The sequence below is a fragment of the Ammodytes marinus genome (genome assembly GCF_949987685.1).
Source record: "Ammodytes marinus genome assembly, chromosome: 1".
In the NCBI taxonomy this organism is placed as follows: domain Eukaryota; kingdom Metazoa; phylum Chordata; class Actinopteri; order Uranoscopiformes; family Ammodytidae; genus Ammodytes; species Ammodytes marinus.
The window spans coordinates 33,882,160-33,907,161 of record NC_137230.1 but is presented as its reverse complement, the minus strand read 5'-3'; the positions used below and the strand labels follow the sequence as shown (position 1 = coordinate 33,907,161).

The 25,002-nt window shown below is 41.6% G+C and overlaps 1 protein-coding gene across 1 annotated transcript; it reads left to right on the top strand.

Moving 5' to 3' along the window:
* Positions 1-11: 11 nt before the first annotated feature.
* On the top strand, positions 12-23,216 carry LOC307268392 (terminal nucleotidyltransferase 4B-like). Its single transcript, XM_080051000.1, has 12 exons — positions 12-590; positions 13,440-13,563; positions 15,899-15,945; positions 17,330-17,450; positions 17,759-17,866; positions 18,328-18,456; positions 18,749-18,962; positions 19,106-19,232; positions 19,326-19,429; positions 19,600-19,823; positions 20,254-20,406; positions 20,805-23,216. The coding sequence occupies exons 1-12, from the start codon at positions 31-33 to the stop codon at positions 20,964-20,966; spliced, it is 2,073 nt and encodes a 690-aa protein (XP_079907126.1). The 5' UTR covers positions 12-30; the 3' UTR covers positions 20,967-23,216.
* The last annotated feature ends 1,786 nt before the right edge of the window (positions 23,217-25,002 follow it).

The window sequence follows — 25,002 nt, the reverse complement described above, 5'->3', positions numbered from 1 at the left end:
GAGAGGCGGTTTGCCCTATAGTATCGTTTGATGGATCCGAGAATCTCTTGGTTTCAACCAGAACAACGTGGACCGGCTAACAACCTGTGGATGCAGATCTGGGAGACGACACAAGGGCTCGGGTACTTGCATGTAAATAACAGCTACCTCGCCGGGTCTCAGAGCAGCGCGAGCAGCAGCGTGAACGGGGCGTCGGGAGCAGTCGTCCTCACCAGCAGAAACGGAGCACTTGATTCAAACGGGGGTGAAGCCGCCCGGACTCGGGGGATATCGACATCAATGGGGGACGGAGATAGTATGGAACAGCGGGACTTTATACCACTGGAAACCAATAGCAACCAAAACCATCGTGTTTCTGGCCGGGGAGGTGTCGGCGGTGGTGTAGGGGGGCAGCAGCACCAGCAGGGCAGCGGGGTCGCGGTGCTTTGGAACGGACACCCAAACAAAAGGAAACGGGACAACAAAGCTAGCACTTTCGGATTCAATTCCAGCCTCTTGAACAGTGGCAGCGGCGGCTCCAACAGAGGACGCTATGACGGGTACACGGGCACGCCATGGAAAGTGCGGAACTACTCCGAAGGAATTGTAGGGTAAGTAAGAGAGAGAGTTTCACCAAAGTCGATCAGCTTGACTGCTGGATTCTTACCCACAGAGCAAGCGTGTAATCTGGGTTTTAACGAACTGTTTTCTCGCCCATTTTAAACACATGGCCCGCACTGAAATGACATGGAGACACATGGGAAACGACGAGTGACTTGTCATTCTCACCCCACCCACTCTTTCATCCCCACCCTCTGAATCCGACAGTTTGATAACTTTGTGTTATAACTGTTACGTGTGATGGTGTAATTTGCAAGTTTGGTAATAGTGAATTATTATTATTATTTCTTCTGACAATGTTTGAGCGTTCCTTCTTTTAAACTAAATGAGCTATTAAAACACTTCGATTAGCTGGAACATGCATTGTTGTGATGAAGCTGAAAAGAGTTGTATTTCAGTAAAAGTTAACTTTAATAAAAAGGCCACACTACAATGATCTTACAAAGTGTGGTGCATAGATGTAGATTCAACTGCCCAGCACTATATAAAGACGTTTAAATGAGCACACACTTCAACAACTAAAGCAGAAGAATGCAACATACACAGAAATGCACCAGTGATAGTCGTCCAAAAACCTCATAAAAATGCACTATGGGAAGTAGAGTTCACTTGTACATATGGTTTTGAATGCAGGTCATTTTATTGCAGTTGTCAGACCAAATGAAATGGCTTTTTCAAGAATTCCCTCTTCCAAAAGTTGTGAAAAAAGTCAGTAGAAGTAATTGCCTGAAACAAGTTGAGTGATTATATTTTATTCACGTTTCATAGACATCTTTATGTTTTCTAAGAAACTAAGCATCAAACTACGGATTAGTTGTTCCAACACTTTTGTATTCGTAGGTAAAATGAATTAACTTTTCAAAACGCATACACAAACGCAAGTTCAAGCAAATAGTCACAATCCAGGAAGTGTTCAATCATATGTTGTAATAAGCACACAATGACCTGGCATGGCAACAGATGGACACAGCGCACACCTGTTCTGCTACTACTGCTGGCTAAGGTGCATATTTGAGGAATTAGGTTTGTCAACATCAAATCGTTTGAATGGAGATAGTGTTGAGCAAGTAACTTGGTTCTACCCCCAAACAACAGTCGCTCTATAAGTAGATGTGGGCCAGGTCTTTGGTACTTCTCCAGCCCACACTGATATTAGTTTAGCTGGCAGCATTTCGGAAGACACAGTTGGATGTCTTTGCCAAAGTTGTCACCCTACATTTGACCCAATAGCTTTATAAGCAAAAGTAGCAAGTACGTGAAACCTGAAACTAAGTAACACTTTCTAAATCATGCACTAGCAAGAAGTTTTTCATTGTAAACACTCTGCTCAAATGACACATGAGTCAAGAATTCATGACACAGCTGGTTAATAGTAGGTGACATAATTTTTTTGGGGGGTGGGTGTGACAAATGAGTCTTAGGGCAGTTGTATGCGTATGTTGCCCGGTTACACAAACATACACGTGCATCCACAAAACTACATAATTGCTGTGTGGACGACTAATTCCCATGGATATTGAAATTGAAATGTTTGTGGTCTCAGCATGGCTCCCTGCTAAGGATTGGCTCATTGGTTAGTGTGGTGCCCTCGACACAATCACTTTTCAATTCATTTCAATTCAAACAACTTTATTAATCCCACTGGGTGCATTTGTTTATGAGCAGTATGTTGTGTTATAAACAGAACACATGTCACACAAGAAAATCAAACATAATACACCAAGGAAGGAAGAAATGTATAAATAGATCATTTATAAATAATGGTACTATATAAGTTTTTTATTTTTATTTTTTATTTTTTTTAACAAGAAGTGTCTTGCCCAAGGACACAACAACCATGACACAGGTAGCAGGGCGGGGATCGAACCTCCAACCCTTTGATCATCAGCCGACCCACTCTACCAACTGAGCCACAGTCGCCCATTGAAATACATGTCACTTTATCTTTTTACCTTATCAACCGACAAATAATCAGACTATCCGTGCATTTATGAAGACCGTAAGTACAATGAAGTTGCTGTACACACACTCTGTAGAACGGTGAAACACAGCTATTCTTTTCCTGCTTTCTGGTTCTGTGTGCTAGCTGTAGATTTGTCCTAAGGGTGCAACACATTACCGGAGAGTGATGGCAACCTCCGCATGGAAGAGAGTGTGCGGCCATGTGATTTATTTAAGATACGATGGTCTTTATTGGCATTGTACTCAGTCACCTATACAACGAAATTGGGAGGGCCAACTGAAGGTGCATTTAGACATGAAAACAAGTTAAGTTCTAAAAAGAGTGGTAAAAATGAAGACGTTACAAGAAAAAAATTATTGAGGAAAGGTGGTGTCATTAATAAGCCAGTTGGTATATATTGTACATGTTCAATTGTGATGTATTGCACATACAAATGTCAGTTTAATGTGGGTGTGTTCTTGTAGCCCCTTATACATAATAGTTCCATACATTCTGTGCCATTGTCCTTGCGGGTGTTTGTGCAGATGTTCCCGTAGGCCCAGGGAGTGTGAGCTGATGGCTCTGAGGATGTATGATTTAATGACGGTGCATGAAGCCATTCTTCAAGCTAACTCGTTCTTTTGAATCGTTCATCAATGAGCTGATTTGCATTTAAAGTAGCTGTACAATGTTTGTAGTTTGCTCACTCTTGAAGAACAGCAGATGTGGATGGCCTGTATTCAGTTGATAATTAGACATGATAATGGTAACAAGTGTTTTTCATATTGTTTAAATATTACCCAAATGCTTACAAGGAAATGTTTACGGAGACTCATCAAAAGTAAACACTCACATGGGTTTCCCCAAATATGGCCAAATGCTCAGCGTCCTTTTTGAAATGATTATTGATACAATGTGACAGGTCAACAGACACAGAAGTTCATTCAGACATTTTTTGACAACCAGATGTGTTTACTTTTTATAAGTCTCCGTAAACATTTTGATATTTAAACATAGAACATGGACTTGGAACACAGCATGTGATGGCCAGATACAATTTAAAACATGCTGCAGGGGTGATGTATTATATATTTTACACAGTGAAGACATTGTAATTGACTGAATTAACGCAGATCACAGCCGCTGTTCACTGAGCAAACTGCGTCTATTCACTTTTAAAAACCGTAGGGCCCAAACCTCGCTACTCAGAAATTGTTCTGTAAACTATAGCGTGAATACTGACTCTTTTCCTTGTACTTATCCGTGCATAACGTCAGCATGTATTCAATCAGCTTCATTGAAAAGACTCAAAGGTCCATTTAGAAGACAGAACACACATTCACAGATATAGTGTTCATGGAACCTTGGCAAAGTCCAACAAAGCAGGGAGATGATTAATTGTTAACTTCATATTTGAAGTGTTTCCACTACTATCACTCCATAGACCACAATTCCAATTATTTAAAGCTCCCGTAAGCCCAAATCTACACAATCCTTCTAACCATGTTATTTGGGGAGTTAGTTGCATGATACTAAGCATTTGATCTGAACATTTATTTTCAATCAGATTTTTGCAAATGCTTATTGAGACACCCAACTCTATCCTATATTGATTTGATTGATCAGGTAGAGATTCAGTGAATCACAAACTAGAAACTTCCTCTGCATTCATACACCACAGGGGGAGTTGTCTATGGATTTGCATGTGCTCCTTTTTTAATATTATAACTTGATAGAAATATTTTGGTGGGCGTGGCGTTGTTTTAAAGACCTTTTTAGGTGCAGAGATTGGCCCACATCCCCACCCCTTTCTGTGAGACATGTGTAGACAAGCGGGACACTCTTTGGCTGATCCTCATTTATAGTTCTATTGGAAGCCCTCTGTTTGTATGAGGACATTCTTTAGTGATTAGCTCTGCTAATACCAGAACCTGAACCTCACACTGACTCACCACCACTGAGGGACTTCTGTCTTTGGCCATGCTTACAATGCCAGCATGCCCTGAGTATGATGTTACAGGAAGTGTATCTTGAAATGCATGTGGTTGGACCTTGGATCCACAGTATGTGGACATATAAAAGCTGGCGTTGTTGTTGACTTGTGTTAATTCCACAGATACATCTCCGCTGAGAACACGTGTTTTGTTGCTTGGGGAGTTCCAGTCTGGAGAGTGATAAACATCCTGTACTGTTGGTAGAAATAAAAATGCACCGTGTGCGATCAGCCAACTGAAAGATACTCTTCACTGCATGTTTATTTTATAGGGACTGATGCTGCCACATTGACACTAGAACACTAGCCTTTGGCTTCCCTTTACTTAGTGTCATACATCTGGGTGCAGGGATTAAATAGTTATGCAGTGGGTTAACCTAAACTGGGAGATCATGGTTGTATTTTGAAGTGTGAAAGTACTAGCGAAAAGGGTGACGGTGGGAGTAAGTGCAAATGCATGTTCCTTGGGACAGTCAGTACACTATATTTGGCCATTGGGGTTGGCTCGAGGGGCGGAGGCATGTGCTTATTTGTGTTTTACGCTCCTCCGGTCTTTCTGGAACAGAGAAGGTCCAAGCAAGAAGCCCTCCTCCCGATGGAAAAGGATCAGTGTTTACATGCTCCACACGGCCTCACTTCCACACAACAAAGCCAGCCCTCGGAGGGAGGAACCCGAGACCCTTCAGTGTCGGGCCAATTAGATTGTGAGTTCTAAGGGAGTGTTTTTTTTCTCATATTCTGGCTGTGTACAACAGTTATTTAGACCCCTTTTTATATGGGCACAGGAAGTCGGTGTAGCCTGGGAGAGCTGTGGCCCATTTCTGTCCGGCTGAACTTTGTTCTAAATTGGTGTTGTGGGTTTTTATTGTGTAGGCAAGATGCAATGTTCCAAAGTTCCAGTCATTTTGTAACATAGAGTTGCATTGTGAGTGAGAGAATGAATTCAGAGTGATATGTGGATGCACTAGAGTGGTCTTTTGTTTTTCTGCAGAACTGGCCAGTTCCAAATGACCCTTTTGCCATTTTAACTCAATGTTTGTAATCTAACTTAATTCTGAGACAGACTGAGAATGATTCCTTCCTAGCTCACTCGATATGGCATTTCCAAGTAGACGAAACAGAAAAACCTACTTAAATAAATTGCAAGTCATATAACACAAGCTGATGCATTGGTGCAAAAACCCTGTTGAGTCAACCCATGTGTTTAATGTCTTAAAAGCAAAGCAATTTGCTCCAGTGGCCCGAAATGGTTATTGTGACAAAGCAGCATAGCATTTGATTCATATTGGTGGAACCTGGTGTTGGCAGCTAGCTTGGGGTGGTGAAGCAGAACATCACTCGCAGGCTAATGAAACGTGTGGCTAATCGCTCACTGATGAGTAGCTCCCGGTATAACTGCCATTTACTGCCGCTGTCTTATGGAGATTTATGACTCCCAAGCACCAGCCCAGCAATGGCACTTCTGTTACTGAAGCTCCAATATTAGACCTGAGGTTTGGCCAAGCCTAGCTCTACTGGCTATGACATGTATGTCACGCTCCCTCTCCACTCGCTGGCTGGCTCCGGGCCAAAGCATGCGGGGAGAGACGCCTTGGTGCAGCTCATTTGGACTGTATAGGTGATACGGGCCCCCTCTGAACAGCACGTGTGGGCATATCTCCATAACTCAGCCTTCCCATGTGTAGTGTGGAATGTGTTTCCTTTTTTTCTCTCTTCCTGTCCAATGGGAAGCCTTCCCATGCTCCAGACTGCTGCATGCAGTCAACAAGCGACACACAGCAGTTTTTTTTTTTCGGAGCGTGTGTTCACTGTTCAGACTTTGACCTTCTCCGCACGTGTCACAAAGACCAGGCTTTGACAATTTCCTTTTGTCGTGGCCTCTGTTAGTACTTTATTTTAAATAAGATTGATTAATGTTGCACATGTTCAGTGTTTTCATACCAACATTTTGAAGTTCTACTTTTAGAGAAGGGGAAGGAACTGGAAATGCTTAAACATAAAAAAAAATTGTGTTTATTTATTAAGGTTATTCTCCCCATCTTTACAGCAACATTAGATGACAGGCCTAATTTCTACTATGGGTCTTACAATCTAAAATGTGATTGACAACTTATCAGATATATCCACTCGAATGGTATGATACTGCAAGCAGACTTCACCTCTTGGCACTAGTGTTACCATATTTATTGTATCATCTGTCTGTGTTTTGACTGTTTTGACCACAGTTCTCTGCTGCATCCCTCAAGCATGACCAAGCTTATCACTAGCAGTCGGCAGTGTTTTGGCTTGTGTGTAACTGGAGCTGTGTTGTCCCACTGGCCAACACTTAGCACCCCAGATCAGTTCATTGATGAAACATTAATGAATCTGCCACCTGCGGGACATCCACACCTCTACTTCTCTTTGTGGCTGGATGGCCTCGTTTATAAAAATAAAAATAATCTAAATCCAGTGTGTGACTCGTTGTGCCTCCTGTCAAGACTGTCAAGCTACGCTGGAGCAGTGTCACATAACACACACTCTCCGCTTTTGTTGCTGAGGGCCCAACATTTCGAGCCTTTGCTGTCATAGGGTCATGATGATGCTGGGACTCTTTCTAGGACAATTGGGCCAGAACAATGGTCAAAGCTGTTTCATCACCGCTGCAAATAGTGTATATTATATTATATTATATTATATTATATTATATTATATTATATTATATTATATTATATTATATTATATTATATTATATTATATTATATTATATTATGCACAATTTAAAATGTGCAGATACTATATACTGATTGATAAAGATAAATGAAAAACTATATATTTGAATCCTGGGCCAAAATAATTTTCAAATTTCACAATGACACAAAACATACAAGAAAACAATATGACAACTTAAAAGTAAATATCAAACTAATAAAATATTATATACCGAAACGAAAGCCTGTGTGTTTGAATGTGTGCACAGGCTTGTGAGAAGGATGTCTGTAAAGCTTTTGATACATTAAACCATCATATTTTAATAGAAGAGTAACCGTCAGATCTACTGCACAACCCTGGAATACAGGTCATTGCATTGAACACACTCATCCACCAGCAGCATTGTGTTTTAGAATGGTGCTTCTTAACCCATAGTCATCTGTCTTTATGCTTTTGCACCTGGCAATCTTTATGATTTTAATTAAATCCTCAAGCTATTCTACAAGCGCCTTGCCAGACACCTTTTTACCATAGTGTCACAATATCCAGGCAGTCAGTAAGTAGTGTTCAGCGTGATGCGACAACAACCTCTTTCAGCCTTCCCAACTTGACAGATGGCTCTCGTTCACATGAAGGCATTTCAGCACCACACCCAATCCTCTCCCTCCTTCTCCCTCCCTCCATTTATATCACCTTATACATGTGTCTACCTTCTACACTCTGTTACCCTCGTTCTTTCTCTCCTTCTACTGTGTGCTGTCATCCATTGTTCCGCCTTACAGCAGCGTGAAGGACGCATTATGCTTCTCTGATAAGGTGTTGCCCTGCCTTCATGGGAAGGCTCTGTAGGAATGTCAATAGATCCTACTGTAGCTCAGGGTGAAGCAATATTTCGATGCATTACAGAGTTGTAATAAATGATTGCGATAGCAGTGCATACACTGATCCCACTTTATCTCTCCCGATACTTAGACCTGGGTCATGTTTGTGATTTATTTATTCATTTTTATGTTCAGAAAATATTGTTTCCATTTGGCAACAAATCAGAAAAAAAGGAAAAACGAAACCGGTTAAAAAAAAAGTGTCTGCAGTTTTTTGGCAAGGGAGAGAGAAATAAGAGTGTTTCATGAACAAACAGCAATTTTGTGATGTACACAGAACTGAAAAGGAACCTAAGGAAACCTTACTTCCTTCCTACACCATATGAAAAGCGACTACTTGATTAATTTATTCGACAGAAAATTCATCAGCACCTTTTTTTTGATAAAAGATACGTTGTCATTTTGTATGCAGAAATGTCAAATTGAGTGTTCCAACTTTTCAAATCTGAGAATTTGCCGCTTTTTCTTGTCCTAACATTATTGTTAATTGAACATTTTGGGGTTTCCACTGTTTGAATAGAACAAGACGTCATTCTCTGGTCTTAGGGGATTCAGATTTTCTTACGTTTTAGGGACCAAACAATTAACAAATTATGAAATGTTGAAGTCTTTAATTGGTGCAGGTGTGAACACTGCACAATTCCCCAAGACCTAAGATCATTGACACTCTTTTTTTTTTTTCAAAAAGAACATTTTGTTCTTGTGTTATCCTCCCATGGCAGCTTTTCATCCCTGTCCCCTACCATCCTTCCTTAAGACATCAGGCATACACTCAGTCAAATACAATCTGCTGAAAATCAAGACACCATTTTACTGCAAGCGCACTAACATTACAGACAAAAATCGGTAAACATGAAATCAATAACACCAGAAAAATCATACTAAAGCTGCCAAGATGTAAGGAGGATATGTTTTTTTTTTCTCCTGTGGGGGCTCTAAGCTGTCTGCAAACCTGTTCCACACGAATAACATTACTATGATAGACAAGTGGAATTATCCGATAAGCAGTGCCAAGGGTCCATGTGCTCAATGGGACTGCAATTTAATTTGAACAAGGAAGGCGGGGCATGTGATAGGATTTTTATGGTTGCTCCCATCACGTGATGATAAGGGAGCAGTATTGGCCTGTTTGCTGAGAAATGAAACCTATTGGTGCTGCTGTTGCGGAGTGAAAATGCTCACGTCTCATGTCGGGTGATTTTCCTTTTATAACATTGCTTTGTGATAGAGACAGACTAAAGTAGTATGATACACCATCAGGCCAGACCAAATTTCCCTCTTTTTAGCTTGATATTTACATCTCAACTTAAATTCCCTGTAAACCCAAATCCACAAAATCCTTCTATGTAATTTGGGGAGTAAGTTGCATGATAGTAAGCTTCTGAAAAGAGTTAGGCTTATGTATACATCCAAATTAAAGATATTGTCATTAAAGTTTGATAAACTTAAAGCTCCCATATTATACACTTTTCGGTTCTATTATACACCATATTATATGGTCTTAGTGGTCCCTAATACGTTTTTCTTTAATTGTTTGCTGAAAAAAACTTTCAGATAATTTATTGTACTATGCTGATGTTCAGCTAATCTCACAATGGCCTATTTTTAAAAAGAGATGCAGCTCCCCTCGTAAATATACAATCTTTGAGCTCCCCCCGCCCCCTGTCCGGAAGCGAAGCCAGATACGCCTCGCCCTCTGTCTGTCAGGGCCGTAGACCAATAAGAAATAGGGGTGTGGGCTGCACAGTGGAAGCTTCTGGCTTTCCAGTTTTTGAGGTCAGAAACGAGGAGAATTCTGACTGGAGTATATTGGGGGGGAGGGGTGGGGGTTTCAGAAAGGGGGAGAGTGAGAAAAGGAGAGTGTTATTTTTAAAAATATTTTGGCAGTCTAGGCACACCGTGGACCCATGGATATGTTAGAACACATTTAAAAAGTGCATTTAGCATAATATGTGACCTTTAAGTTGACTTGAATTGTTGCTAGGCTTGGGGCTGAAGTGTCATGATGACAAAGAGCTGAGCTGTTCTCTTTACCACAAAATCAAAACTAATGTATTTGTAATGCAGACTGCAGCTGCTGAGTTTCTTTTACCCTAAAACGAAACTTAATCTTTCTGTGCTTGAGGCTGGAGTCTCAGCTATGTGCAAAGGGTGAGGAGATTAGTCATTGAAATGCAAACACACTATTTGTCTCATCTTCACCGACTGAAACAACTGGAGAAGCAAAGTTGAGATTGTTCAGTGAAGCTTTTGCCGACTGTCTTTTTTTGACAACCACCTGTAATACCAAAGTTTTGTGAATTTTGTTCATCAGAAAGTTTTTTTTTGAAGGTATTTTTTTTTAGCATTTTTATGCTTTATTGATAGTGTAGAGCCAGAGTTGAAATGGGGCAGAGAGGGGAGTGACGCAGAGTACGACCGCGGGCTGGAATCGAACCCGGGTCCGCTGCTGGCCAAGGCCCATGGGGGGGACGCCCTACCAACTGAGCTAAGGGCGCCCCCTTTCATCAGAAAGTTTAATAAAACGTCTGACCAAGCTTCTGGAAACCTGGTCTAAAATAGTAAAAATCATTATATGATATCAACTTTGGGTGTCTCAATAAGCTTTTACAAAAATCTGATTCAAAATAAATGTTCATAAATATTACCAAAAGAACAGCTTTTTTACTCTGTTTGACAGGACTGTGTGGGTGTGTCCATATCAAATTATCTCTATGGCAACAGTCATTGTTTTTAAAGAATGTTCGGACAAAGAATGTCTGTGATTGGTTCAAAATACTTATTGTGTAATAAGAATCAGAGCATAGCCCGCCTCATCTAGAGCGAATTTCTGTAAAGTTGATCAAACTTAAATGACCATATCTTTAATTTGGACTCTTTTCAGATGCTTACTTTCAATCAACTTACTCCCCAAATGACATAGTTAGAAGGATATTGTGGATGTGGGTTTACAAGGGCTTTGAGCTATGGCTTGGTCACTCACTCCATCAACAACATGGAGGTCCTATGTAATGCTTGGATGGCTGTTCAAAGCATTTTCTGACGCCACAACCATAGCAACATAGCCACACATAAATAGAAAGATTCGACTGGTCTTTTATCTTGTTTTTAAGCAAAGGAAGTCAATAAAATGAATTCATGTCATTCTATTCACTTCTTCATTTGTGGTCAGCTCTGAAGATTTCCCAAAGATAAAACTCCCATTTAGTTTTATGGATGTGTCTGTGTGACAGATGTGTTTCAGAAGAAAGAAAGCTGTTCAGAACTTCAGATACAATATGCAACACAGGGAACTGTTGTCATAGACTAAATATAATACATAAGCTGTTTTACAGTGAGTTTTACTTCAAGTTATATAGTCCAACCATCATCTGCATTTTCATTAATACTCTGCTTTTACATTCACTACATTCAGACTTGTGAGCAGCGAGTTTGGGCCGCTTTCAGACCAACAATAGACATGCATTAAAACACACTGCCTCTTCATTCATTTCAATGAGACCATTGTCTTTTGTCAAACTGCAAATGCAGGTTCATCTGTCAGTTGGTTGTGGTTTTGACTTTTGCCAGCATTCAAATTTGGATGTCTTTTAGGAGCAGTATTGGGACAGATAAAGGAATATATTAATTGATCCCTATCAGATTGAATAAAGCCACAAGTTTTATAATATTTGAGACATCTTTTATGTCATTTTTAAAAAGCAAAAGGGACAGATACTTGTGCGTAGGAGAGGGAGAAGTCCCACTCAAACATTTTTATAAGTAAGACGCTGTGCCGGAATTCACTTTTTTGAATTCTTAAAAGCAAAATGACAACCTTTCCCTGGGTCCAGCCTCTCCTCTCTCCTAAACATAATGTTTTTAGGGTTTTACTACCAACTATAATCAAATATATGGTTTCTTACTGTCTGATTAGCCTTCAGACTGTCCTCGTTTGCATTCTTTAATCCATCATAACAGTATGCACACGCTTACTGTGTTGTATTTTTAATGTAGCGTAGCGTTTATTGTCAGCCCGGTTGGAGGTCATGCCCTCGCTGTACTTCCGGCCCCTCAGCAGTTTGACCTTAGTTTGACTAAGTAGTGTTTGTGTTTTTTGCTCCCAAGGTCACCATGAAAGTATTTAGCTAAGGGGAAGAGGGTTTGAATATTCAAGTATTTTCACTACGTAGTGGGTGTCTGAGACCCCAAAAATAATATAGGTGAATCCCAGTCAACTTAACAGTCGTCAGGTCTTGGTTGCTTACATACATACAACTTGAATACAAACACACACTCCACTATTCGGGTCATAATCCAAACAGCTGTCAGTCAGTGTTGGAAGCTGCTCTAGTTTTTATTGTCCATCTTTCTTTTGGAGCTTTTCTTAGTTGTCTCATTGTATTTGTAAAAGCAGCAATGTAACTTTTCTCTCTTTCTCAGTCCTCTGCCAAGGGAAATGTGCCTGTTATTTTCCTGATCCGCAGTCCAACTCTGTACAACTCTGTTTGCTGCACATGTGCACATGCGCTTGGCTCCGCCTCCATGTTTGTGTTCCTAGTTGTCCGCCCACAGAGTCTTGTTCCAGCGGCTATGTGTATGTCGACAAAACTGGTCAGTGAAAAGGTCATCGCGTGTGGGCAGAGTGACCTGTTCCAAGGACAAACCAGTGCCTTAGCTTAGCCTGCCCTTACTGAGGAAAAGTTTTTGTTCCACTAACACAACACTGGAGCACAGTAGCTTCCTGGTTTGATTTGGCTGAGCCCTACTGTTTCACAGAAAGAAGAAAAGAGTAAGTTTGGTTTGGATTAACATTTAAAATACAGACACTCCTTTATATAAAGTCTTTGCAGTCATAGAAGGACTAAGACAAACCTTTTCACTGTCTTCCAGATGAAACATAGTTTTCTTGAACTGTCTCTTTTGAAGATAGTAAACACCATCAATTCCACTAATCTGTGCTGGTTGACTCGTTCAATGGCCTGTGCTATGTCTTAGCTCTCATCACCCTCATCCACCTGTTGGAGTATAATTAGATGGGAGTACCATGTGCGTGTTTGCTTAATGTCTGTCTATTAGCAAATCATCCATTTGCAGCATATCTTGAGTAAAGCTAGTTTGCCTTCCTAACTTTGTGTCCACTCTTCTCACAACTCGTGTGTGTGTGTGTGTGTGTGTGTGTGTGTGTGTGTGTGTGTGTGTGTGTGTGTGTGTGTGTGTGTGTGTGTGTGTGTGTGTGTGTGTGTGTGTGTGTGTGTGTGTGTGTGTGTGTGTGTGTGTGTGTGTGTGTGTGTGTGTGTGTGTGTGTGTGTGTGTGTGTGTGTGTGTGTGTGTGTGTGTGTGTGTTGTGCAGGTTACACGAGGAGGTGAAGGACTTCTATGAGTACATCTCCCCACGGCCGGAGGAGGAGAAGATGAGACTGGAGGTGGTGGACAGGATCAAGTTAGTCATCCATGACCTGTGGCCCAGTGCTGAGGTAGGTGTCTACCCCAAACCCCAAAACTCTATTCATATTCTAAAGGTCACATATAGTGCTCATTTTCAGGTTCAAATGTGTAAATTGTGGTTCTACTAGAAACTGTTTTCATGGTGTAGTGTCCCAAAAAAAAACTTTATATTGCTCAGTGACATCGTAGAGTCTCCTCTTTACAACAGCTGTCTCCCCTCATGACATCATAAGGGGAGAGACATATAACTGGAGTTTTTGAACACAGTTGTTGACGTGGGGCAAATCTTTTTATTTATTTGCTTTGGGAGTCTCTAGTCACACCAGGGACCCATATTAATGTTGAAAAAACTAAATGCATTTTGCACAACAGGTGAGCTTTAAAAGTAATAAAGCATTTGGGATACTAATGTGTGATTTTTCAGTACGCCACTGATTAAAAGGGCGAGAATCTGAAAGCTACTCAGCATCGGCAGAAGTTTGTTTGTTTTGGCAGAAACAAAATGGATTTGTAGATTAAGTCGGTTATACACCCTGACAAAGCTATTTTGGACAGAAACAGAGCCCTTTTTGTAGTTTACAACAATCAATTACCACAGTTAGTTTATGAGCCGAGCTGTATGTGGTATCAAGCCATTGGCAATAAGCTTCATCCTCTTGTTTTCTGTAATCTCCCTGCTGCACAGAGCTGTGTTTGGGTCACGTTATCAGCGCCACCTCAGGCCCAGTGCCTACTGACTTAGATCCTGCTGATAGAGCAGTGTGCTTCTGGGCTTAGCAGTTCCTAAATGAAGGAGCCTAATGCTGTTCCAATCCCGCCCAGTTTTATTCCTTTTCCACTGTGGACGGAGTAAGGTCAATTTAGTGATCAACTCATTGTGACATTGTACTTCAGTTTTGGATTCAACTACTTTTGAAACAGTTTGCATTTTGACTGACCCATAAGTGATCGACCACACTAACAGTAAAAGTTCTCTTCACTTGTGCGTTTCTTTTATACATTTCATTCTTCTATATTGCATTGATGAGAGGAGCATGGAAGTCAAGAATTTCATTGCCAATGACTGCTGCTGTAATTATTGTGCATATGACGATAAACAATCTTGAATCTTGAATGGAGAGTGCCAAGGTGATTATAAAAAAAAATAGCTTGCCCATGTGACCACCTGTAGTAACCTCGCCTTTCATGGAAAGGACTTACTATGCACTGGTTCACAGATATGCCTCTGCAATCAGCTTAGCCTTAGCCTTGGACATATAAATGGGATGTAAACCTGAGTTAATTCTACTGGCTGATGATGTGATGTAAGGAAAAGCTTTAAGGGGGCCTTAAGGTATAGGGTCAAGACTTCAGTCTATTTCTATCTAGACTCCAATTTGTGCGCCCATGGTTGAGGATGTTTAAGTCACTACAGTAGCGTGCGGTTTAAGAAATCAGTAGCTAAAAGGAGCTTTTGTTTACAAACATCCTGTTGGTTTTGATGTCCACATCAATGCAGCACTTAACATATGTAAAGCCCCTGTAAACCCTAAACCACAACATCCTTCTAACTATGTCATTTAGGGGAGGTAGTTGTTAGCATGATAGTAAGCATCTGAAAAATAATTAGGCTTATTTATCAATACACATTAAAGATATTGTCAGTTAAGTTTGATCAACTTTACAGAAATTCGATTCAGATGAGGCGGGCAATCACAGCAGTTCTATGCCCGTGCGTTCTTTAAAAACAATGACTGTTGCTATGGAGACAGATTGATAGGGCCACGCCCCCGCAGCCATGTCAAACGGTCTAGACAGTAAAAAAGATGTTTCTTAATTAAGGTTTGATAATTTTTTTCAACATTTCTTTTCAATCAGATTTCTCTGAAAGCTTATTTAGACACCTAACTATGATATCATATTTTAATATTTTAGACCCGGTTTCCAGAGGCTTTAATCCCCCATAGTCGTTTTTTATTTTGCACCACGCCTGTGCAGTTTGTTTGCTTGGGCTTGTCATTAAATCCACGCCAAGGTAAGCTGTTGAATAATAATATTTGTGCAGCTTGGAGAACAGGTTTTTGTAGTAGCTTAGCGTGGGAAAATCAGAGATTGTTTGTTAATTTGTCCTCAGTCCAGTCTGTGCCGTAGTCTGTCAAAGCGTAGGAAACGGACAAAGCAACTGTCAAACATGATGATGATGATGATAGATGCTCAATTCAACAATGACATAAAATTGCCTTCAGACTGAATTTTTTTTTTATGTATAGGTCAGGATGTGTTGGCTGTTCTGCAGCATGTGCATGTATTATGATATTCATTTAATCAAAAAACAAATCTAAATATCTATATGCATGACATTTTCCTGTGGTTCTATCTCTCCAGGTCCAGGTGTTCGGGAGTTTCAGCACAGGTCTTTATCTGCCAACAAGGTGAGTTTCCTAAACCTGCCTGGAGATATAAACACGTTCTCTTTTTTATTCTTTGCCAAACGGTTACTGTGAACTGGCACCGTACCAAAAATACATAATTCAGCTTTGGGGAAAGTGCTCTCTCTTGCCAAGGAATCATTATCTGCTTTTGTTTTGGGGATCAAACGGTTTAATTAATTTTTGAGCCGCTAATCCAGTTTAAAAAAATATATATATATATTTTCTGCGAGAAACCCAGCCACACGTACACAGAAACACACGTAGACACTCAACAAATACCTTCCCCTTCAACACACAGACAGGTCACCTGGATTAGTGAACTCGGCTAATGACACCATGCTGAGCACTTAAAGCCTGTGTGTCAGTGGGCGGTGTGTGTGTGTGTGTGTGTAGGGATGGGTACAGAAACCCGGTACTAAACTACATTTAGTAAGACTGTAGTATCGATAAGCTCCAATGTTATCTGTACTTCTTAACGGTATTGGACAACTTAAGGCGTTCGTCTACGATGGGTTTTTGCTATTAATCCTTGTAATCCTCCTGGACAGACATGTCTCCGTGTCAGAGCCATACAGTCTATGGTCAGAGCCTGTCTGCCTTTGTAGGGGGCGGGACCAAGCGGAACAGACACTGTCTCTTCTGTCACTCACTCACACACGCCGATAACACTCCAAAGCGAGGTGACATTCGACGTAAATTGATGCAAACAGCAATGCTCGTTACAATAAATATTTTGCCTGTAAAAGGGGTGTATTAAAGTACTGGATCGATAAGCAGTATAGTAGTACCATTACAATCTTAAAGATACCCATCCCTGTGTGTGTGTGTGTGTGAATATCTGTTTCTATATGCTTCTATATGCGTCTGTAATTCTGGGAATGACCTCTGAAAACTACTTAAGTTACATGGTGTGTGTCACGACTCATGTTGGTAGTGGGTGCTTCAGCGTAATATCCGGTGTGCAGTTGAACGCATGGCGCTGCTAAAAGCCACCTGCCACCTGGAGCCTATTTAAAAATGGCTGCTGAGTGTGAGGTTTTCCTCTTTCTGTGATGTCACAGAAAGAGAAATGTAGGGTTAGACAGTGAGACCATAAAACATTCTTTCTGCCTTTTCTCAGGCTAGGATGATCCGATTTCAATTTTTTTTTGCACATTTATACTTCATAGGATCTCCGAGTTCAATACACCTTCATAATCCAACCGGTGAAGTAGGCCTTTAAGATCAGTCTTTCCTCAAACAAACGGGGAGAAAATGCTATTGTAAAAACACAATAACTGAACTGTTATTCTGTTGTTTTCTTCCATGTGAAAGTAATTCAATAATAAGAAATAATGTTGTATAATATAGCAAAGTCTAACCTGTCCTGTGTCTTTTCTTCTAGCGACATTGACCTGGTGGTGTTCGGGAAGTGGGAGACACTTCCGCTCTGGACGCTAGAAGAAGCTCTCCGGAAGAGGAACATTGCAGATGAGAACTCCATCAAAGTCTTGGACAAGGCCACGGTAAGACTTGTGTGCATTGTGTTGCAAAATCAGATTTTTTTTCTGTTAGTTTTAAAGTAGTTCTCTAGACTGTCTTACTCATGAATTTGATGGTAGTCAATCACATTCATACAAGCTGTTGTGACAGAGCCAACATCATGACTGGTATGCATACGTACCTTTTATGCAGGCACGTGAACAGACATGTACATCAAGGTTCACGCCAAAAGGTGCATCAGTGTTTCACTATGATATAGAGTTGGTTACAAAAAGTATATTTCTTATTCCCTGTCTCCGCTCCGTATCAAAACGTTCATGTTTGTTCCCAGGTTCCCATCATCAAACTGACCGACTCCTTCACCGAGGTCAAAGTGGACATCAGCTTCAACGTCAAGAGTGGTGTGAAAGCCGCTCGGCTCATCAAAGAATTCAAAGAGGTACAGTATGAAACATTGGTGCAACTCGAGATATTTTAGAAAAGAATATTTTCCCCCTGAACTGTGGGGGCTTTTACAGATAATGGTATTTCCTCAGAAATACCCTTCTGCTTTCCCACAAATGTCTTTTAAATCTGTATGGTTGTAAAAAATTATATAGTGCAATTTTAATTTAACATGACAGTCATCAAAGTCCTTTCCTATAAAATATTGCTTAATGGACATTTAATGTCTTCAGTAATTTTTGAGGGTAAAACCACTTGATGTGGCATTGCTAATAAAAGTCAAAAGCAAGAAGATCGAAGTTCCTTTCTTAAATGTATTGGGTTTTGAGTGATTCAAGTGGGAACTAAAATCCTGAACGTTTTAGAGTCTTAAATTCCTGTTGGCCCCTGAAGGATGCTGTTAAAATCCAAATCTTCCCCTTACTGTCCTGACTGTGTGGTTCTTTCATCCCATAGAAATACCCTGTGCTGCCTTACCTGGTCCTGGTGCTGAAGCAGTTCCTACTGCAGAGGGACCTCAACGAGGTCTTCACCGGTGGAATCGGCTCCTACAGTCTGTTTCTCATGGCCGTCAGCTTCCTGCAGGTACAACAGCTCTTAATGTTTTCATCAACTCACTATCGAGCTTATTTTAGTGTAACAATTTTTCGTATTATTGATTGAGGTATAACAGATATTGGACTCTTTTTCAGTTCTATAGTTTTATTTATGTCCTTCTCAATTGCTTTTTTTCATGAAGGCATTGCATCAATGGTGATTCCCGAACACCTGAATTAGATATATTTATCTGGACGCTTGTTAAACTCAGTGGGTGAAGTCACAACAACTTAACCATTAGCAATCATTCTTACATCCACTTATACTGTGTGTTTTGCAGCTTCACTACAGGGAGGACGTGTGCGGCCCCAACGTCAACATCGGCGTCCTGCTCATTGAGTTCTTTGAGCTGTACGGTCGCCACTTCAACTACCTGAAGACGGGCATCAGGATAAAGGACGGAGGGTGCTACGTTGCCAAAGACGAGGTTCAGAAGAACATGATGGATGGCTACAGGCCCTCCATGCTCTACATTGAGGACCCACTGCAGCCAGGTAGGAATGGGGAACTCAAAGGGTCACATACTGGGTTTGTTCAAAAATTTGAATCCTCCTACTAGATACAGGAATGCAGTGTATTGGCATTTTAACAGGTTTTTATATTCACACAAATTGACCGTCTGTCTTGTTTCCAACAGACAACGACGTTGGCCGGAGTTCCTACGGTGCCATGCAGGTGAAGCAGGCCTTTGACTACGCCTATGTGATTCTCAGCCATGCCGTGTCGCCTATCGCCAAGTACTATCCCAATAATGAGACGGAGAGGTAAGCCGCTGAGAATATTAGGTCATTTCCAGTTCCATTTGCTTGACACTATAGTATAACAGGTATACTTACCCCTTCTGTATCTCATCACAGCATACTTGGCCGAATAATCCGGGTAACGCAGGAAGTGGATGACTACAGGGAATGGATCAAAAAGAACTGGGGGAGTCCGTCTCAGAACGATGTGCCACTCAACAGTACGTTCAAAGTTACAAAGTGCCTTACAGAGCAAACAAAAAATGTATACACAAAATCAAAGTAGAAAACGGCAAGAAAGTCATTCAAACAAAGTCCTCATAACCAGGACATAATAACCGATACATTTGGACTGAGTTTGCCTACATTTGACCCTCCTCTGTTTCTGTAGGAAATGACGTGACACTGTTTGAGTCGCAGCAACTCGACGAATGCAACAACAACGTCCCAGATGACGATGAAGATGACGAGGATGATGATGATGACGTCGTAGTTCTACCGGCTCCCCACAGTAAAACCTCCTCCACCTCTTCCTCTCCGTCCCCCTCTCTGCGCTCCACCCCCTCCTCCTCTCCACTCTCGCCTTCTTCCACGGCCTCAACCTCCAGTGACGCGGTCAGTCTCACAGCTACACACACACACACACACACACACACACACGTTTGTACGGCTATACTTGTGAACGAGATTCATTGACATAATGCATTCCCTAACCATCACAGCTTAATGCCTAACCCCAACCTTAAAACCTAGTCTTAACCTTCAAACAGCCCTTTAAAGGCCTGTACCCCAAAATTTCCTTACTTTACCTAGGGTCTAAAACTCAAAAATAGACACACACCCACACCACACAACACACACACACACACACACACACACACACACACACACACACACACACACACACACACACACACACACACACACACACACACACACACACACACACACACACACACACACACACACACACACACACATACATTTTGGGGTGACAAAAGGTTTTGGACACCATTAAGTAAACCATATTGTTGGTTCTCCCCAGGACTCTGACGGCACGCCGTGTAAGACAGCCAAGCAGCAGCAGCAGCCTGGACGAGGCTCCAGCACACACAGAGAAAAGTCTGCTGTCGTCAACAACAACCGAACACAGAGCAACACCACCAGCACTCCATCTGGAAGCAACAAGGGAGGAAAGGTACGCTCAGCTTTTCACTTTCAGCACATGAAGCATCACGAAAAAACAAAAATTTATCCATTTTCCTCGAAGGCCACTGCAGCTTCTGTATATTCTCCGAATGGGAGTAGTACACCTTGCAATGGAGATTTCTCACCACTAGATGATGCCAAAATACACCTTAACTACACACTGCACCTTCGATTTCCGATATATGTAACACAATTTGTAGTAATTTCTTACAAAGTATAGTTGATAAAGTGCTTTATAATGAAACTCAAGAACCACACCTTGAATAATAAATAAAGCTTAAATTCACAATGAAATGCCTAAATCATATTGATCCAGCATTAACTGCCCACAGTACAGGGCCATCCTGCAGTAACACTGACCTCTCTTGTGCCTGCTCTCTCCCCCAGGCCAGGATATCTCGCGCCCATCATAAGAGCGGTAACCACGGGCAGCAGAGCAACTCTTCCTCCAACACCAAAAGCCACCAGAGCAACAAGCCTCATCACCACGGCAACAGCAAGAAGAGGAAAAATGTGCGAGACTCTACACAGGAAGACCTTTGCAGATAGGGGTGACCTCACCCGCAAGACCCCCTCTTTTACCCCCACGTCCTTGTCTGCAACTGACTGACTCTCCTGTCCCACTTCTGCTGCCAGACTCCAGCCTCGGACGGTTGTTAGAAGTATTAAGACATCCACAGTATCTATCTCTCTCTCTCTCAAGGCTTTTTCGGGTGACGAGCATTGATTTCTAGCGGAAGAACAAAACAAAAAAGAACAAAAAAAAAAGAAGGAATTGTTATAGGAAATGGGGTTAAATCTCTTGGACCTTTTTTGAACTGAAATCACAACGGATGAACACTCATTTTGCTTCCCAGCAGCTTCTTCTATGGAGAGGTTTTCCTTCCCACAGCCAGCACCTACTACACAACACGCCTCTTGCGCCTCCTGCTGTACAGGAATAGACAGGTCGGGTGTCTGGAATCTACTTATGGAGCAATACCTGGAACTGCAGGCTGGAAAATAGGAACAAAAAAAAATGTATAAAAAAAAAACTAAGAAAAAAGCAAATGGCTTAAAATGTACAAAAATGATATGTTGACAAACTATCTACACAGATTTTTTTTCTTTTTTTTAAAAACGATGGTAACTTACAAATGCAATCAGTAAGAGTGGGACATAACTTATGCATGAGGTTTTTCTTTTTGTCGGTTGATTTTTTCCCGTTGGTTTAATCTGTTTTGTTATGTCTAAACAGGTTATTCAAAGATTTGTACAAAAAAAAAAGACTTAATCAAAAAAAAAAAAAAAAAAAGGTTCAAAAAAACGTAAGTGATAAGAAAAATGTTTCATATTACCTTTTTACAAGATATACCGATTGAAGATATGTAAACGTGCACATCTTGTGCCCGCAGCTTTCTGGCCAAAGCCGGGAGCTGCTTTGGGTCCCATTGCCAACATAAATCATCAGCATCTACTTTTACTCCTGGTCTGCGAGTGTGCTGCAAGTGTTAACGTTATAGCCCTACATTCAGCCCTATATATGACTGGTTTGAACCGATCTCTTACCCAGGTTAGTAGCACAGCCACTCGGGAGGCTTTAAGACTACAGGTTTAAATTCTTAAGGGGGGGGGGTCGGGATAATAGTTTTATTGAGAAATCCTACACTTGAAGAAAATTGAAAAAAAGGACGTGTTAACAATACAACTGTGGGTTGATGATCTGCTTCTCTTGGTAATTGACCCACTACAGAATAATTTGTATTTGTTAAATGTATTTATTTTTTATTAATTATATGAACATAGTACGGATAAATGTATAACATTAGAGCCCATATCTTTGAGTCCTATATTTGAAATGGGATATATTTGCGGAGGAGGTGGGGTGGAAACAGGTATATTCAGGTACAGTTAAATACCACCTTCATTATATCATTGAGGTTTTTTTTCTTTGTTTTTGTTTTCTTTCAGTGACAGTTGAATGACCAAGATATTTTTGGAAAGTTTAAAAAAAAAAAAAAAGACAATTTTTACAAGTTCTCAGTGAGAATTGTGTTTGAATATGTGGCTGGTCTACTTACTTTAAAAGGGAGTTGAGTTTAATTTTAATTTTATGAACGTGTCAGAACAACAACTACCACTTCTTCAGTATGTCTCCCCCCCCACCCCCACTACTATGTCACTGCAGTACAACAACTAACCTGTAGGTGGGGTCATCGCTCCAAAGTCTGAATCCACATCCAGTTGGAGCTTGTATACTGCATTTTGAATGATTCTATCTCTGTTATCTTTATGATTGACTGTTAATATCCGGATCTTCAACTTGGAACTTGAGCTCTGTGCTTGTTGGAGGGAGGGACATAAGCACACTACAATCCCCTTTTATTGTCAATCACCCCACACAGTAAAACAAAATAAGGAGTCAGCAATAACAAGCACCATTTTACATTATGTATCTCTACCTTATAATGACTACTGCAGCTACAGGGTGCTATGCTCACCGCTGAGCAGGTTTGATCCTCTGTTTGAAGACAGTGAAGCACATTTGAGAAGTCTATGCTGTAACTTATTATTATTATAGCCCATTTTGGTGTTGAAAGTACGGTTTCTTGTCCCACACCCACCACCACCTCCTCCTCACTCATCCCCCGGTGCCACGGATGCGGTTTGAATGCAGTATATAAGCGCTGGTCTTGTGGTGGACGGACATGGAGAAAAGGTGAATAAAGTTAACCGTGCCATCTGAATGTCCACTGACCATCTCTCCTCACTGCAGGAAGGCTTCAAACCCATTTGTACTCATCTGAAACGTTGTTTCTCTGCAGCTATTACAATTCATGCAATAAAAAACAGTACAATTACAATGCGCCTGGACAAGTTCTTGCTCCATTTCCTTTTTTTTTTGTCTCTTCAGTTCATTTTTTCAAACATTATTCACAGAGTTATGGATACAGGCAGGAGAATATATTCTGTAGGCCTACACCTCTTGAGTCTACAATGCCAAACATGCCAGGAGGTTCAAGGGTTGTAATATGAAGCAGAAAATATTCAAATATCTTGTCAAACTTACCAAAGCTATGTGTTTTCACAGCTTTTTTCTTAGTAGCCTCCATTGTTCAGACAAGGAAAACAAATGTATTGTTAGATATGGGCAGCCAGCTCCCAAGAAGCTTTTTCTAAAATGTGGTTAAAATATAGGCTAAGGCAGCAAATGATTAATTAGGCTGTGAACACATTTCCACCATTTCAGTAAATCCAAACAATACATTTAGCCATTTCTTTCCTATACATTTGAGCGTGTATGGGTCATTGTAAAGTCGGTATATTGCATTGGAAAATATTTTTAGTCAAAGAAGAAGAAAACAACGGTGGGTTTTACGTCCATGGGTTTGACAGATAGAGGCGGGGCGTCCTCGCTCATCGGAGAAGCGCGCGGACTGACAGTTGAGAGAGAAGGAGCACGGGGACCACAGCACGCGCTCCCAGCCCTTCACCTATGGCTCAACCTGTGTAGATGTATCCTCGGGACGTACCCTAAATCTACAAGGTAAGACACTCTAACTTGCTTTTAATACCGAAATATTGACTCCTGTTGAAACCTTGCAACCTTTAACTCCATGTGTGGCGGTAACCACGCCGCTCAGGAAAAAAGGTTAATTGTTGCTTCGCTGAAACAAAACAAAGCAAAAAAAATAAAAATAAATGTTAAAATACGGTTTTCGTTACCCAAAAGTTTTAACCTTTGTCAGGAGCTTTCGACGACGACAGTTGAAGAGAAATGTAGCCTACATTTTGCTGGAGTTCTGAGTAAAACATTCTAATTTATTATCGTTAGTTACGTACTGTAACTCTAGATTCTATGAGTATAGGCGCAGCCTTTTAAGGCTATCGCTATTGGGTTTATCCTCGGCGCTAGCCGTAGCAACTGAAAAATTAATAATTCCCGCCCACCAACAGCGTGGGCCTCTATTACGTCCGCAGTCCGCGCATATAGCCGGACGCCGGCGGACGTTCTGCTCCCATTTTCTTCAGGACTAACCTGTAGTAGTAACTGACAATGGATTCTAAGACGATCCGCATCTGTGGCACCTGTGACACCGGGTACATAATGCCACATGACGGCCATGAAGAGTGTGAGGGATGCTTGGGGCATGCACATGCCGCCTTAGCACTCTCCCCGCTCTGCCTGTGCCGGCATTGTAAGGCGCTGCCGGTTGACGAACGGCACCGCCGTGCCGTCCTGGCCGCCGACCTGGCAGACGGTGCGGATGATTTCACCGTCCCGCTTGACGACGCCATCTCTCTCCTCGTGTTCTCGGAGTCGGACGACTCCGACCACGAGGAGGAGGCGGCGTCTCCCCCGGCTTCCCCCCTCCGGACGGAGGGGCTGGAGCCCGGTGCACAAGCACTGCCCGTCTCCGCCACCACCTCACTGCCAGTGGTAGGAGCTTTGGTGGCCGAGCTACCGGGCATCATAGCCAGAGTAGCCGCCAACCTCGACCTTGCCGTCCCGATGCCTCAGGCCCCCCAACGCCCGGACCATCTCCACGGGGTCTGGGGGAGTAAGGCCGCTAAACGCCCCGCCCATCTCGACCCAATCTGGCCG